The sequence below is a fragment of the Cutaneotrichosporon oleaginosum genome, assembly GCF_008065305.1.
Source record: "Cutaneotrichosporon oleaginosum strain ATCC 20508 chromosome Unknown ATCC20508_contig05, whole genome shotgun sequence".
Lineage (NCBI taxonomy): Eukaryota > Fungi > Basidiomycota > Tremellomycetes > Trichosporonales > Trichosporonaceae > Cutaneotrichosporon > Cutaneotrichosporon oleaginosum.
The window spans coordinates 1,442,061-1,458,519 of record NW_027072174.1 but is presented as its reverse complement, the minus strand read 5'-3'; the positions used below and the strand labels follow the sequence as shown (position 1 = coordinate 1,458,519).

At 59.6% G+C, this 16,459-nt stretch overlaps 5 protein-coding genes across 5 annotated transcripts; 3 read left to right on the top strand and 2 right to left on the bottom strand.

Moving 5' to 3' along the window:
* Window positions 1-705: 705 nt before the first annotated feature.
* COLE_06109 (uncharacterized protein) lies at window positions 706-1,339 on the top strand (the record flags this gene model as incomplete). The annotated part of the gene is made up of 2 exons (XM_018426059.2): window positions 706-800; window positions 832-1,339. 2 exons carry the CDS (start codon window positions 706-708, stop codon window positions 1,337-1,339), a joined length of 603 nt encoding a protein of 200 aa, XP_018277257.2.
* Window positions 1,340-1,655: 316 nt separating this feature from the next.
* Window positions 1,656-3,027, bottom strand: COLE_06108 (uncharacterized protein; the record flags this gene model as incomplete). Its single annotated transcript, XM_018423764.2, has 4 exons — window positions 1,656-2,199; window positions 2,301-2,410; window positions 2,450-2,767; window positions 2,965-3,027. 4 exons carry the CDS (start codon window positions 3,025-3,027, stop codon window positions 1,656-1,658), a joined length of 1,035 nt encoding a protein of 344 aa, XP_018277258.1.
* A 554-nt stretch (window positions 3,028-3,581) lies between these two features.
* Window positions 3,582-5,095, top strand: COLE_06107 (uncharacterized protein; the record flags this gene model as incomplete). Its single annotated transcript, XM_018419535.2, has 4 exons — window positions 3,582-3,692; window positions 3,744-4,257; window positions 4,343-4,627; window positions 4,791-5,095. The coding sequence occupies 4 exons, from the start codon at window positions 3,582-3,584 to the stop codon at window positions 5,093-5,095; spliced, it is 1,215 nt and encodes a 404-aa protein (XP_018277259.1).
* A 185-nt stretch (window positions 5,096-5,280) lies between these two features.
* Window positions 5,281-10,346, bottom strand: COLE_06106 (uncharacterized protein; the record flags this gene model as incomplete). Its single annotated transcript, XM_018423765.2, has 7 exons — window positions 5,281-5,730; window positions 5,764-8,488; window positions 8,526-8,808; window positions 8,842-9,794; window positions 9,829-9,922; window positions 9,960-10,273; window positions 10,315-10,346. The coding sequence occupies 7 exons, from the start codon at window positions 10,344-10,346 to the stop codon at window positions 5,281-5,283; spliced, it is 4,851 nt and encodes a 1,616-aa protein (XP_018277260.1).
* A 365-nt stretch (window positions 10,347-10,711) lies between these two features.
* COLE_06105 (uncharacterized protein) lies at window positions 10,712-16,430 on the top strand (the record flags this gene model as incomplete). Its single annotated transcript, XM_018423766.2, has 15 exons — window positions 10,712-11,003; window positions 11,035-11,168; window positions 11,201-11,350; window positions 11,390-11,599; window positions 11,634-11,914; window positions 11,946-12,300; window positions 12,332-12,436; window positions 12,473-12,577; window positions 12,614-13,695; window positions 13,730-14,444; window positions 14,494-14,846; window positions 14,883-15,243; window positions 15,277-15,888; window positions 15,924-16,048; window positions 16,103-16,430. The coding sequence occupies 15 exons, from the start codon at window positions 10,712-10,714 to the stop codon at window positions 16,428-16,430; spliced, it is 5,208 nt and encodes a 1,735-aa protein (XP_018277261.1).
* Between the last annotated feature and the right edge of the window lie 29 nt (window positions 16,431-16,459).

Below are 16,459 nucleotides of genomic sequence, written 5' to 3'. Positions count from 1 at the left end.
ACGGCGTCACGGCATCAAAGTCGAGGATCCGAGGAGCGCCACACGCCTCGACGCCTGCCTTTGATTAGTACTCTTGCATGTGCATTCGGCAATTCCGCATTTGAATACAATATACATAGAATACGATGTTCTTGACTCCTGATCAGCTTGATCAGTCCGATCTCTGATATCTCTGATCTCTGACGTGATCCTCGGATCCTTGGACCGACAGCTGATGACATCTGCAGATCGTTCCAAACCATGAACTGCGAGATGCGGGACTGCCGCGCCACGTTCGTCCCGTCGGGCTTCGGGCGTGGGAGACCGGAGAGGGCGGGTGGGCCGCGGGGGAGACGCGAGACGAGGGCGACGAAAGCGACGAGGGCGGCCACGGGGTGGCGCTCGCCGCTTGGGCCCATTCCTCGCGCTGGATTTGTCTCTGCGGCGCGTGCCGCACCTGATCACCTGCCACCTGAATTGTTAAGAGCTGACAGAGTGCAGAGTGCAAACTCAAGCTGCCGCCATATGTACATATGTCAGATCAGATCAGATCATCTCAAATCCTTCGTCTTCGCTAGCAATCGGCGCTCACTCGCCAACAGCCCCGACACAGCCGACAGCTTCTCTCCTTGATCTCCTTCGTACTCTTATACCCTCAAGCGACATCTGTAGTCCCCGTGACCCCTTACACTTCAGCCCCACCCACCACCCAGCCAACTTCCCACCATGCTCCACCCAGACTACACCGCCGGCGACGCCGAGCTGCACTCTGCCGACGGCGTCGTCTTCCGCGTCGACCGCACCCGCCTCTCCCAAGCGAGGTGAGCCCACCTCTCAGCACCACTAACCCAGCCCGTCGCTCCGCACCCTCCCGCTCCCCGCCCACCTCCCCACGCCAGCCGACACGCTCGCACCCTTCCTGCGCGCCGCGCTCGGCGGCCCCCTCCCCCTCCCCCACAACCTTCTCGACGCCCGCGACGCCCTCCTCCTCCTACAGAGCTATGACTGCGCGTCCGCCCTCCGCGCCGCCGTCACAGAGCTCAAGGTCCGCCTGATGGACGGCGCCGCGTGTCCCGTCCAAGTCTTCGTGCTCGCCGCTCACCTCCGCGACCTAGACCTCTGCCGCACTGCCATCGTACATGGCGACCAGCCCAGTCCCAGGCAGTCGTACAGCGACGTCTTCTACGACTCGGACGACGACGAGCCCGCCTCCCCTGGCGCGGCGGACGCCGCTGTTCTCGCCCACCTCGACACCATCCCCCAGGAGTACCGCGCCGCCATGGCTGCAGCGTGGAATTCGTCTAGTGACCCCCGCGATCGCGGAAACAGCTTCGTCCGGCACATGTGCCTATGTGAGTAATTTGCTAGAGCAATGCGTGGCTGACTCTAGCGGCCAACTAGCCGGCCCGCGGAACGAACTCAGCCCCACCCTCGCTCGCTTCCCGGCGCCACTGCCAACTTCAGCCATCATTTTTCCTCAGCATTCAATCTGATATCAGCATCCCTGTCCATTGCTTTTACCTTGTACCACCCTCTCACATCGACATCTTCGCTGTGCCCAGTCCAGTCCAGTCAGCAGTCAGTTTCTTCAGCCAGTCAACCAGTCCATTTAGAAAAGAAAAAATCAGCTTGCCGCTCCGTCATGCAATGTGTGTCATACTCCCTCTCTGCAACCACTAAGATGAAAACTGCGCAACCAAGTACTGGCTGACCGACGTTGGCGACAGTGGCGTCCCCAAGTCCGTGATAATAAAGTCGACGAGCTGCGGGAACGTGACGTCAAATTTGGGCTGGTTCTTCAGAGTTCCCGTGGACAACTCAGCAGGTGGCGGCAGCGTTGACGGTGTCGCAGACCCACTGGGCGGCTGGGACGTAGACGGGCGGCGGAAGTGCGAGCTCGTTGGCGTCGTAGGAATGTCGGCGGAGAACGTGAGGGGAAGCTTGTCCGCGTCGCGTGGCATGGGGAGGTCGGTCTGGGAGAGCGGGTAGTGGCGCAAAAACTTGTATGACTCGGCGAGTGCGTATACAGGCTTCTGCATAGCTTTAGCCACGAGCGCCACTTGGTACGTCCCGACAGACGAAACCAGCGCTCCGCTCTCGACGACCGCCTCACACCCAAGCAGCACCATATCTACGCGCTCCATGATGTATCCGATCGCGCTGTCCAACACGACCTCGCAGGGGATGCCGGCAGTGGTGAGGATCTGCTGCGTGCGCTCGCTGCTGTCAGCGGAAGGTGGAGAAAGGTGGGCTGGCAAAGGGCGCCAGTCACTGATACAAGGCAAGGACGGTGCCGCGTACTGGAGCGGGAGACGACTCACCCAAGACACCCAGGACGCGCCTCCGTCACATATACGCTCACGCGCTTGTGCTGCTTGTGCGCGCGCAAAATCGTCTGAATCACGGTTCTAGAGTACGAGTGGGTGAGGATCTGGGCGGAGTCAGCGCGATCACACTCCAAAAGCCTTACGACGCAGTCGTCACGGAGGAAGTCGACAGCCTGCTGCGCGATCTTGTCGCGGCACTGGGGCGCGGTGACGGAGCAGAAGGAGCGGCCCTGCTGTATCAACTGGCGCTTGTACGCGGTGAACTCGCCACCCGAGTCCATTGAGGCGGCAAGGAAGCGCTCCCACAGCTGGCACCCTGCGCGGACACCCAAGCTGCTCTGAGTTGCGGTGAGGGTCTGGCGCCCGTGCGAGAGCTCGATCGCGAGACCGGAAAGGGTTGTGGACGTCGATGCCTCCATCAATTCCACAAGAGCGAGAATTGCAGCGACGGGGTGCGGATACTGTTGTCAGCGGGGTTTCAGCCAGGGAGGGAAAGCGACACGAGGTTGCGCACGGCGCTGGTTCTGCTCAACCTGGAATTGCATCAAGGAGATCGCTTCGTCACTCGTTCCCCATCACCCGCTCATATGTCCCCACGGACCACGGTACACTCTCATATCTATGCACACAGCGTCACGCCTCCGTCACTTCCACTCACCTTCTCATCCGAAAGAGCGCGCTGGTAAGCAGCAACGACGTCAAAGTCCTTGGATTGCCGCATTGTGGACGGAGCGCCAAGATTTGGGCTACTTGTCGACGACGTGGCAACGGATGCCATGGTAGAAGGATGAGAGAGCGAAGAAGGGGGGAGTAGTGAGGAGTGAAGAATGAGGAAGAAGGACGTCAAGTTGTGGACAAAAGTCGAGGCTCGAGTTGGAGTCGAGTTGAGCAGTGGGGCAGATGTCTGACTGGCAAAGTGGGACATGTGTCGTGCCTGAAATCTGGTCGACTGATGTCTGGTCTAGCTCTGTTGTTATTAGAGATGGTTCTAATGGGGTTTGAGATTGATTAGGTTGGATACGGAGATTGAGTAATAACACATGGCTGGAGACGGCAGAAGGGCAGAATGCAGTTGATGCAGAATGAGAGACATCGTCTGGCGCTTCTTGTCCGCGATTGTCCGCTCGCCTCTCTTGCAATCCTCCCCCCACTCGCCCACTCGACCCACTCGAGCCTCTCGAGCCACGCTCGCCGCGCCCCTCCGCCACCGGCACCCCTTTACCACGTCACACTGGATCGACACACGGCCTGCACGCCTGCATCCACGACGCCACCATGTCAACTCGCGACTACACTGACTCTGATTCGGACGACGCTCCATCCCCATCACCTACCTCGCGCGCCATCTCCCCCTCATCGCCAACCAAGGATCCAGTCCGTTTGAAAGTGAGCTCCCCTCTTCCTCATCTCCCTCCGCGTTGCATCTCCTGACGGAAGTTACGACCTGGCATATACGATTCGGCTGAGCCGTCGCCGTCAGTTTCCGCTTCCCCGCCCCCGCGCTTCAAGATAAAGCTCGGCATGAAGCATCCGCGACAGGCGGCATACTCGTCCTCCGATGAAGAGAAACCATCGAAGAAGCAGAAGACCAAGGTCCGCTCGCCGCCGCCACCCGCTGCCGTTCCCAAGAAGAAGTACGACTGGTTGACGCCGAGCGCTGCCGGCGCGTCGCATCACGGTCCCGAAGGCCGCAACGAGCGCGCCCCGTCCGCCCTCTCGGCTATAAGCCCTGCGAGTACCCCCGCTGAAGACACCGCCGCAGAGAAGAAGAAGGGCGGACGCCGCTCTTCAGGCCAGCCAGGGCCGGGCAAGGCGTGGCGCAAGGGCATGCGGAAGGGCGATCCCATGCCGTGGAAGGAGGGCAGCAGCTTCATGGGCGACAAGGTGCGAAGCTCGCCGCTCGCCACACCGCAGCGTCACAGCGTCTCCCGTGAGGTATCACCTGATCTCGGTAAGTTGGGGTGGTGGTGGCTGTGGTAGCGACGCACATCGTGGTGTTGTGGACGGGGGTCGGAACCAGCAGTTGCTGACACAAGATTCATTATTGCTCGCCTCCGTCGCGCGAGAGCGTGAGCGCGTCGAGCGCGAGCCGAGCCCTCCCTTTGTCTTGGCAGACCCAGTCAAGCTAGGCATTCCAGTGTTTGCCAACCCAATCGTATCCCCCAAGATCTCCCTCAGCCAGTTTCCCAAGGTAACCCAAACCTTTGCGCGTATGGACCTGAAGCCGTGGCCAAAGGAGGAAGTACGTCGGTGGAGCTACGATGAGCGCGTGATACGCGGCGTCGGAGGTGGGAACCTCAAGTTCAAGACGTGGTCTCGAGGTGAGTGCGAGCGACTTCTGAAGTCGAATGTGGTCAGGCTTCGCCATCGTGACCTAGGCAGCTAGCAGGAGTCCGAGTTTGGAGGCCTTTTGGTCGGTTGCCAACGCGCTCCGCGTTGTCTCACCACCGACTGATCTCAATGGGCGCAATGAGCTGACTTCAGGCCCCGACTCGCAGCTCTCGGCTGTACTAGCCTCACAACGTGAGGCTGAGGCCGCTGCGCGCGCAGCCAAGCGCGAAATGAAGCAGAAGGAGAGTGAAACACCCGACCGTCCGTCTTTCCCCCACTCGCTTTCTGGCGACAGTGTGCCGCGTGCAATGTCAGTCGATGAGGAAAGTGAGGCGGACGGCGACGACAGCGCTCGCGAAAGCCCCGCACCACGCAGACGCAAGCCCGCCAAGCCGAGGAAGAGCAAGCTCGCCCAGGAAATTAAGCCAGAAGCGGACAGCAGCGTGCCACCCGAGTAGGCGGCGAGGACGTGAAAGGACGGTGAGCGGGTTGCAGTGAGAAATGGAGGCCAGCCAGGAGAACGCAGAGATACCCTGCCAATCGTAGTGATGTCGCCCCTCGTGCGTATCGTGCATTAGAGCACCTTGAGCGTGATATGTCAAGCTTAGTTGTACAGATTACTACTTGTGCAGTCTTCTTCTCTCTACCCTCGGCGCTTGGCCAGCGCCACGATTAAATCCGTGTTCCACCCAATCCTCCACTCACCCAGCCGCTTGAGCTCACGCCATACCTCGCCCTCAGGCGGCTCCGTCCCCGACGGCGGGTAAATGACAAAGTCCGCCTCGCTCAAAAGGGAGCGCAGCAGGCTACCGAGCAGGAGGCAGACGAGGCACGCAATGATAACCGCCGGAAGGGGAACAGCCGTCGTGGGACGCTCGACACCACTCGTCTCGTGGATGGGCTCAAGAGCAAGCGTACTCTTAGGAGCCGGAGATGCTCTCTCACTCGGCAACGGTGTTGGCTGGCGGACCGGTGAAGCGTGCTTCGACGCCGGGGCCGACGCGCTGAACTTCATCGGCAATCTCCAGAACGTGTATCGCTGTGCCTGCGGCTGGCTGGCCACCTTCGGCTTGGGATCTGGCGTAGGTTCCTCCTGCTGTCAACTCATGACTGCGGGGTGACTCACCTTCTCAGGCGGCAGTTGCGCCGGCTCATTAGTTGGTGTCTTCGTGTCTAGACTGTTCGTGTCCGAGTCCTCCTCGAGCTGTGGAACCGGAACCGCAGGTGTATCGGGAAGATATTGCCGCGCAATGGCCAGCGGCTTGTCAAGTGGCACCGCACCGGGTGCACTGACAACCTGCGGTAGTTTGAGCTTCACTGGCTCCTTCTGCCGAGGACTCTTCCGCTCGTCCTCAACGGGGAGCTCCACACCTTCAAACATGTACGCTGGAGGATTGGAACGGCGCGGCAACAGGCGGACTTGGACGACCGCTCCGTCATTAATCAAATCCAGCAACCAGCGTGGGCGCGGAAGTGGTGCCGTCTTGCCCGTCAGTGGGTCGTTGACCGGCGCCTCATAGCCTGACGTCGGGAGTGTCACACGCAGCAAGTGGCGAGTCTGCGACGTCGGGTCAAGGCTGGCCGTCTGAAGAACCGAGGGCGCAAGCGAGATTACGGAGCACTTGAACGGCATCCCCAGCTTGTCGCCGGGATAGTCCAAGGGTAAGGCGGTGACATCGGTGCCACCCAAACCGTGGTATGCTTCCGGCAACGAGACAGCGCGAATCGCAATCTCGCACCCACTCTTGACAAGCTCGGCCGCGACGTCAATCTCTGCCACAATCAGATCACGACGTCCACGCCTGATGTCCTCCGAGTAGTCAACGAGGTGCGAGCGGCTGCTTGCCATCGAACTCTTGCTATCACTGTGCGAGAGGGCGGGGCGCAGCTTGTCGTCGCGGCCCGTCGGCGGCTGCACAGTCACGGTAATAACATAGTCGTCGCCGTCGATGACCTGGTCGATCGGTACTTTGTACGGCTCAATGCCGTCCAACGCCCAGGGACCCTGCGTGCTAGGCTCGGGCGTAGCAACGCTCATTGTCGGCCAACGCGAGCGAGAAGGCGGACCCTGCGATTTGAGCGTATTCTCGACATGGAGGAGCGCTCTCGGAAGGCCTCCGTTGAGCATGTTGTTGACCGACACGGGGATATTACCGCCATAGTCGAGCGCGCCAACGTACATGCACCGAGTGGAGGGTATCGCGTATTGCTCGTGCGAGTACGGGTCGATTGTCTCGAGAATCCAACCTTCAAGGATGAAGTTGCACGTAGGCATTACACTCGGGTTGTACTTTGACGGATCAAGACCCAAGGTCACGGGATCGAACATGGACGATGATGCGTGAAAGATTGTAGACAGAGACGCGTGGGATGCAACCGACGGCGAGGGCGGAGGGCTATCGGGCACACGTGCGACGACGGTCGCGACGAGGGCACTGCGCGACCGGAAAGGAAATGCTGTGTGCGCAACGATGTGCGACGTCGTAATGCCGTACCCATACGTTTGTAGACGTACAGGCTTCTCAAAGTAGTCGCTCTTGCGGAAAGCTGAGACGGACGCTGACACTTCTTCGGCTGTGAAACCCTCGATGATCCGCCCTGCACGGAACACCGGAAAGCTGTCCGAGACGTGGCTCACGATTCGCTTTTCAACCTTCAGTCCGTCACGCTCCGCCACGGGCTGCCACCCAAACGGGTCGGTTGACTCGCCATCACGGTCGGCGTTGATGCGCGTGAGCTGGGCCAGTGCACGCATTGCAGCGTCCACCGGCGTGCTTCCCGACGCTGGGGTAGGGGTCGGGCCAGCCATCGGCACCAATGCTGCGCGTGTCTCGGACGCTGACGAGTACAACTTCGTGAAGGGTGTGGACATGCGGCCGAACAGCGATGACTGCGTTGCGGCTTTCAGAAGTTCATCGTCCTGCGCCGCGCTGCGCATCGACATGTTGCTCTGGCGTTTGCGCAGCACACCCATAGCAGGGGGCTGATCAAGGGCAGCCCTCGAGGCGCGCGACCGTTTCTGCTTTTGCAGCTGCTTAACGTCTGCTTCTGATAGATCTTCGTTATCGATGCGCAATTTGGACCCGTTGACCGTCAGGCTAGCTTTGCCGCCCGTTGTTGCTGTACCGCGGCGCACTGTCAGGGTGACAGAGTCTAAGCCCAGAGCGGCCGCATCGTGCTCAATTGTCAGCCATAAACCTCCACCACTTGGTGACAGCCTGTGACGCTTGAGAGCAGAGACACTCTTCGGTGGCGGGTCAATGAGCACGAGCACGCTGTTCGACCACTTGTCCGGGTCGCAGCGTACGCCACACTCGATCGTGGTCGCAGTCGACGCGTTACCGTTCGCTACCTTGGCGCCGATTGTGTCAACCTCGCCGGGCTCCTTCTTCTCCGGAAGCGAGGCTAAACCAGGGAATGCCGTCGCCGTGCTTGAGGAATCGGACTTGCGGCCTTCGTCTGGCTCATACTCGAAGCGGTACGTCTCTTTCTCCACATCGTAGCGCGACGACACCGCTTTGGCCCCTCCTAGCCGTGTCACAACTGGCGGCGCGCCATGCTTGATCGCAAACTCGCCCATACCTGCTAATGCCGTCATCATGACCTGGGGTATGGACGACTTGTTTGACCACCCGCCTGGATGGCTCTGCTCCAGCAGCGTCACTTGCGTAGTGTTCGGTGACAGTGCCTCAATCGACCACCCTTGCAGGTCGATCTGGGTCCGGATCACGTTAGGATCGATGCACGGAGGAATGACAGGGAAGAGATCGTTGTCCTCTGTAGAGAAGCCGAAGATGTGAACGGAAGAGGGTGACTTGTACGTGGTGCGCACGAGCACGGAGTCGCGAGCGCTGGGGTCAGCTGCATGCTACATAAATGCTTGCGCACGATGTGGGCCACGAAGGCTTTGACTTGAAGTGCCACACGTCTGTCAATTCGCTGACGTCCTCTAGCAATGTCGCGTCTTCGAACGTCTTGTCCCAGACCGACTGCGTTCCAGGGGTGATGATGGTCGCAAAGAGGTCCCACACCCCGACACCCACGAAAACAGCTTCAGCGCGGTACACGACGAGTGTCTTGTCAATAGAGTTAAGCTGGTGCACAGAAACGCCCTTGGACTCGGCTACAGGCTTCCACTTAGGTTCTGGCTCTTGCAGAAGTGCCGTAAAGTCTGTGGTAAGCTGCTGCCGCAACGAGCGCTTACAGATGTAATTGCGCCTGATGAGGCTGGCGATGTTCCTATCAGCTGCTAGGGAGCGCCCGTTTCGAGAATGGTGTTCGAAGGAGCCCTGGGGCGAGCCAGTTCTTGACGTGTCCACCGAAGCAGTGGATATTGGTAAGGAAACCGCGCTCGTGCCCGGCGAGCCGTCCAAGAGGTCACGCAATGGCGCTATGCTCTCCATCTGCTGCACTGGCACGGGGGTTCCATTGATACGAACTCGACCTCCAGTGGGCGAAGTTGCGGTCTGCTCAATGGAAACTTTGACGATGACTCGTTCGTCGCCGCCGCGGAGCTGCGCGTGGCTCAGGCGGAACAGCAGCCGCTTCGGCGCTGCTGACCCCGAAACCAGCGGTGGCAATTGCCCCACAAAGGTATTCCACATTGTGGAGGGCGAGTCTTGCCCATTCTGTGTCTTTGCCTGGATTTGAACGTCCCACCCTAATGTCGAGGACATTCCGAATTCCAGCTGTCGCTTCGTCCCGTCCTTGACGTCGTCTGTCTTGACAACATTATAACTGGTCGAGAGCATCACACGAGCTGGGTCGTAGCTCATGTCCGAGATTATCACGCTGTCACCATAAGTGAGAAGAGAAGGCATCTTCTCGCTTCCTTCACGGACGAAGTCAACGAGGCCGACAATGACTGAAGGAAGGTGTTGAGGAACGGCGCCACCTACAGCCCAGGTCCCCTTGGGATTCCATGACCAGAAGCAAGTAATACGAGCCTTTCCTTCTGGTAATGGTGGGTCGACGGATCGGGACGCAACCCCGGGAAGCTGAATGCACCAAGCAAGGAGTGAGACATTGGCGCGGACGTACGGCGGGGCGGGGCGGAGGTAGGGGGGCTCATGTCGGGAACGTGGGAGAGAGGTAGAGACATCAATGAGGGTATGCTGGTCCACCAGCGTCCGCGAGATGGTCACCGCGTCACGCGGGCTTGCCATTAGTCCAGCACCCAAACAAAACCTACCTCGATGGCCACCCCAGGCGGTAGTTCGTCTTGGTGACGCGCGTCTGCGTGTCGAGAAGGTTGAGCAGTTGCGCTTCGTCGACCATGCTGTCCCCTGCGGTCAGCTAGAGCTGCATGCCCCGCAGACTCACATACGGGCCGAGTCTCCGGTGTGGCCAAACAGCCTCGGAAGGTGTCGACGTTGACATCCGTGCCGCAATCGACGTCGACGACGGCGCGAAAGACTTCGCCACCCTTGCCATTTCGTCTGTGGACGGTCACGTCGCTGGGCGTGATGCGGCCTAGGGCTGCCGAGCGACCCTTGGCATCGCGCACGGAGCCCGCAGTGGGTGGCGGGCGGGGTGGCCCCGAAACGAGCTTCCATGCGGACGACGACGAGCTGGACAGCAGGGCGCGAAAGTAGGCGACTGAGGCATTGAGCGCTTCGTGCCACGCCGTCTCGAGCCTAGATGGTGTTAGCGTGTGTGATGTCGCGGGGTGACATACCTTGAGCCGTCATCGAGAATGTCGACGGGCATGTTGTTGGCCTGCTCGATCGGGGCACAGGGGCGCTGTGCTTTTGTCGAACTGCAGGCCGGGAGGATGATCGATCTGAGAGAAGTGCGGGGGGCGATGCGATGAGCGTGGAAGAGTGTTCGTGAGTGTTGTTGTGAATGAAGGGGAGCACGAAGGTGATGCTCGGACGATGAAAGGGAAGGTGTTGCCTGGCGAACTGACGTTACGATGATGTCACGTGGCACACAACTCACCCCCTCATCCTCCGCCACCCACCATTGCCGTCGACATCGACACGGACACGGACACCGTCGTTCTCATCACTTACTCTCCTTTCCCACTTGCTTGCACACCCTATCGCCGACCACAGGGAGGTCTCTCCAAGGTCATGCCAAACCCCTTCGGCATGTTCGGCTCGGACGCCGGCTCAGCCCCCGCTTCCACCTCCCAGAGCCGTTCCGCCTCTCCCGCACAGACCTCGGCCGCCCTCCCTCCCACCTCTCTCCGCCGCCCCGCATCTCATGGCCGTCTGGCCCAGCTGATGGTTCCAGGAAAAGGGAGGGCGCGAAGCTCGTCTTCGGCGAGTCAAGAGGCGACGACCACGCACATCACCGTGCATGCAGATGACTCGCCGTTAGCCGGCCGCACGACTCCGGAACAGCGGCGTCGGTCTGCGCGAGGTGAGTCGCAGCTCAACATTTCTTACACCAGCTGCCGCTGCGTCACTGCTTGCTAGCGATGGAAGGTACAAGAAGTATGCGCAACAGGTCGACAAGAGCTTGCAGTCGTTCGAGAATGTCAACGAGTGGGCCGACTTCATCTCGTTCCTGTCGCGCTTGCTCAAGGTGCGTCCACATTGTGTCTCCGCTCATCCAAGACACTCCAGGGCCCATCGCCACCGTACTCTGAGGTTCCACGAAAGGTTATTGTGGCGAAGCGTCTCGCGCAATGCCTTAATCCCGCCTTGCCGGCGGGCGTCCATACTCGAGCGCTAGACGTGTACAGCCACATCTTCAGCATGATCGGGGTTAGTCTATCGGAGGGCGTTCAGCACTAACTTGTACAGGTAGAGGGATTGAAGCGCGATCTCCTCATTTGGTCGTCTGGGCTGTTCCCGTTCTTCCAGAACGCGTCCACATCGGTTCGACCAGCACTCATCAACATCTATGAGACATACTATCTGCCGTTGGGCGAGGACTTGAGGGCGGCGACTAAGGCTCTCATCTTGGCTCTGCTTCCGGGAGTGGAGGAGGAAATTGGCGACTTCTTCGAGCAGGTGAGCTCGCGCCTTCCATGCCAGCTAATACCAGGTCATGTCGCTGCTTAACCGCCTCTCGGACGCGGTGTCGCAAAGATTTTTCCTCCAGAATGTCTTCCTTGTTTTAATTTCCAGTCCTGTCTCGCGTCTTGCGGCTGTGAACTATCTCGCGCGTACTCTCACCGAGCCTCCGGTGGACCTCGTCTCGGACTCTGATGTCGGGCTCTTAATACGAGGCGTGGCGGCCGTGTTGGGAGACGACAACATGCTTGTGCGTCGGGGCGGCCTCGACCTACTGCTCAGAGTGTTGCCGATTGACGGGGCGATTCTGAAGTGAGTGTTGTGATGAGTGTGCTAACGACAGGGACGCGTCCAAAGGCGACCGTGAGCACTTGACGCGCGCAGTTAGCGCCGTCGTGCTTCACCGCGATGTATCCCTCAGTCGACGAGTGTATACGTGGTTTCTCAGCGCCGACGAGGCACCTGAAAGGCAGATTGAATTCTTTGAGGCGCACGGATTGGATCTGCTTGCGACCACGCTGGAGCACGACATGCAGCTGCTCCCCAGCGCGAGCGATGTTTCGGATGCGCAGGCACCTTTCAAGATGTTCCTTTCGCTGCTTGACAAGTGGGAAATAGGCGAGTTGCTGTCGCACCGCCTAGCAGTTCCGTCTCTGGAAGCAATCCGCTCAACAGCAGCGGCTGGCCACCAGGATGAAGTGAGCTTGGTTGTTTCGGCGCTAACCTCAGGTTCGCAGCACGGCGTCCGCGGTTTACGAGGCAATCGAACCTAGTGTGCTGTGGAAACACCTGTACAGGGGGGTCGAGGAGGATATGGAGAAGGGCGTGCTGGACGTGGGTTACCACTTTCCACGCATATCTGACGCTCAGCATCTGAAGCTTGTTCTGTGGCTCCTCAACGCTATCCCTCAGCACGACGAGGAGACGCTCACAATACACGTCCCGTTGATGGCAGGGCGCATTCTCCGCGGTGTGGTAAGCGAACACACCAGAGGTCTAAGCTCACCTCAGAATGAAACTAAACAAGAGGCTGTTCTGGAGGCTGCACTCAAAACGCTTGAGGCTTTACTCATTGCTACCCCGGCGGCGCTTTTCAACAACGCTCCGGAGAAGGTAGAGACCTGCGAAGGCTCATCTAGGTCGGCAGAGGAACTCGCCTACTCGCAACCACTGAACGCAGAGGAGGCTGCCAAGGTCGTTCGTTCGAGGATAGTGCCCCGAATCGTGTCCGATGTCTTCGAGATCAGTGAAAAGGCGTTGAGGGAACGATGGGCGCCATCACTGCTGCTGCAATTTGTGCAGCTAACCAAGGCGCTAATCGATCGTGAAGTACCCCCACTCAACGCCGTAGACAGCAAGTCTTGGTCGGCAGCCGTTCTTCAATGCCTGGAGAGGGTGCACTCGTTCGCCGTCGTCGACGTTTTAGTCGACTCGCTATTACAAGCAAGTCGCTCGCGTTTGTTCAAGCCGCCAATTGACCTTGCTTCAGATGCGGTCATGAGCCCCATTCTCGACGCCCTCTTCCGGTATCTTCGGCCTGACGCAGCGGCATACCACGCCCGTGCAGTCGAGCTACTGTGGGAGTTCAATCAACTGGCGGAAGTTCACACGCTCGAGAGCGTAATTGCGCGCCGCATGAGCTCACCAACACGCAAGGCTGAGGCCTTTGAGGCATTTGGCGTACTCTGGCGACAGTCGGACGACTCGATGCTCCCGGGAGAGATTTTCCACGTGCCCATGTTCATGATCCTCGACGGACTTAGGGGTGACGACCCGCACGTTCTTCGGGCAGCCGAGACATGGATGCGCTGTAACTTACGGTCGTATTTCCGAATGCTGGACCCCCTCTTGCGACGCACATTGGCGCTACTTGCACAGCGGTCGGGCAAGGTCGCCTCTAGCGACGCCTCGCTGATGTACTACTTCGTCACAAGCCTGACCAGTTTGTTCCGTTTCGGTGGGCAGGGTCTGGGTAAGGCATGCCAGTCGATGGAGATCCGCAAATCGCCCAACACGCTTTTCGTGAACCGCGTCGAGGAGACGTTCCCTGAGGCGACGACGTATCTGGAGCTATTAACTGGGCTTCTCACGAGGTTGGTTTCGTTTGTAGCGCCTGACTGATCGCAGGTTGCTTGAATCTGCGCCGAATGAACAGCTCACGCTTCGTGTGCAGTCCGGCTCTCTGGAGCTGTTGCAACTCCTGGTGTCTCGCGGTGACCTGCCACAGAAGTCACAGGCGCAGGTCAAAGTCGCCCTCGTGGAGAAGCTGTCCGAGGCCACACAACATAAGCATCTCACCCTGCAGAACACTATGCTGCACCTCCTCCACGCCGCACTGTCGCAAGGAACGGAGCGACGACGCGGCCACCGGGTATCCTCGTCGACCTTCTCGCTTCCGGAGCGACCCAACAGCCTCGACACGGCCGAGCATGAGTTCGAAGACTCGATGCTGCGGATGGTAATTGCCGGCGTGTCTGCGCCTGGCAATCGTCCGATTCTGCAACACTGGGTGGACTTTGTCCTGATGACTGTACCGCACCTTGAGCACGATGCGCGACAGCTGAGAGCGCTAAACGACTGCTTCTGCGAGCAGCTGCGCATGACGATGCTCAAGCTCCGCACGACTTTCGCCATATCCACTCCCGGCGACGTTCCGGCGACGATAACCGAGGCGGAGCCCATCATGCTGATCGGAGTGATTGAAAGACTCGCCACAGTATTGGGCGGAAGGGCGGGCGGAAGGCGGAGCGAGGACCGTGACAGGCGCGAGCACGACGGCGGCGGCGGCTTCCTGGGATATTTGCCAACGGTGTTCTCCGTCGAGGCTCCGCAGGACAATGCGGTGAGTCGCGCAAAGTCCATGTAAACGTCCGATTTAAAGCTAATGACAGTCAAAATACGAAGCGGCACGGTACCTTGACGACATAATGGACTGCCTTCTGGTAACGTGGACAGTAAGCAACGAGACGGATGCGCAGTCGGCCCTACCAGTGGCGACCGCCGCGTCCAGGATACAGATCATGTCTCGCACGCGCACGCGTGCCCGCAAGGCGCTCGAAAAGTTGTTCAAGGCTCAACCATCCGAACTGGTGGCGAGTTCGGTGCAAGTATGGGCTGCGCAGTCAAGCGACATTGAGGACTCGGCGATTTTTGATTGTCTCGACACCTTGGCGCCGAGCGCCCAGAAGGTCGTGGACCTCATCTGCGAGCATATGAACGGTAAAGGTCGTGGGGCTATCGAAAGGTAAGCCACCGTAAAATCTCTACAAGCTGACTGCAGCTCAAACCCCGCGCTTACCGCCTTCTTGGAGGCATACATCAGCCGCCTCGAGGGGCCCATTGCTGTGCAAGTTTGGAACGCGCTGTATGGATGCGCGCGTGATGTGCTCAGCCAGTCAAACTCGCCATCGGCGCGTATGCTGCTCTTCCCGATGCTGCGGTGCCTCACGATGTTGGGCCAGATTGTTTCCACGACAAGCGCGCTGGAGGACCGCCGCCTCCGGCGAGACCTGCAAGAGACGTACGTCAGGGTTCTCGACGCAGTACTGTCGAACGCCACGCGTCTTGGTGACAGCGCACTATGGCAGCGTGGTCACACACTCAGCGAGGAGAAACCACCCTCGTCTGACGGCGTGCAGAAGGTGAGAGAGGCCGCCCTGGCACTGCTGACCCAGATCTACTCTTTCATCGGAGACCACGTGCTGCGCAATCTGCGCACGTTCCTCGCAGACCAGGACAAGTGGTCTTCGGCGTGCGCGAGCGTGTCCTCGAATATTGTGACGCCGGCTTTCAAGCAACAGAAGGTCGATCACGTCATACTCTCGCTCCTCCATGAGCTGACGAAGATTCCTGGAGCGGCGAAGACGTGGCGCGTGCCCGTGGGCGACGCGTTCAATGACAACCGATTCTTCCGCATTAGCCCGGAGGAGGCAGCTCAGTGGCGTCCACTTGTCTGCGCTCTGATGGACAGCGACAAGGAGCGCCTTAGTGACTTGTTGGGAAGGATTGCCGCTGCGCCCAGTGCAAACATTTTCACGAATCGCGAGGCTGAGACCATCTCGCGATCACTCAACCTCCGCCGCCTCAGCTTTGTTCTTCTCGCCGCCGAGCGCAACCATCACCTTGCCCAGCTGCCGAGTATCCAGGAGAAGCTCGTTGAGATCCTGCGCACCAACGTCGTGTCTCCTCGCGTGCACTCGGAGGTGTATCTGTGCCTGCGAGTCCTCATGACTCGCATTTCGCCGCAACACCTCGCCAACTTCTGGCCTGTCATCCTCGCCGAGCTCGTGAGTGTGTGGATGAGGGGTGCTGCTGACGTCAGCTACGCGTGTTCGAGGCAACCATGGACGAGCCACCAGCGGACGGGAGTGAGGACCTTGCCCTCGTGCTGGCCGCGTGCAAGTTTCTCGATCTGTTGCTTGTGATTCAGTCCGAGGATTTCCAGATGTGCGTGTCGTGCAGAGGTGTCACCACGTCTTATTGCGCCACCGCTGACCTCAGTCACCAGTGGATCTTCGTTACGGACACGACAGACGCTGCGTACCCTCCCGAGCACTACTCACCCGAGGCGCTGGTCGACCGTCTCTCCGAGATTCTAGTCGAGAGCGCCTCCATCGCGAAGAGCGAGGACGCTATTACCGTCGAGCTGGCGGACGATCGCCCGCGCCGCCCACACCTTGCTGGTGTGCGCGCGCTGCACTCGCTGCACCAGCTACAGCCCTTCTTCAGCCGCGCGAGCATCGACACCTTCGAGGGCGTGTACAACGACGCAGGCGTCGACTGGGATGCGATCGAGGAGGGCCTGAACGCCGAGATCTTTGGACAATGAGCGGCGCAGCCGCAAAGTATAGAATCTAG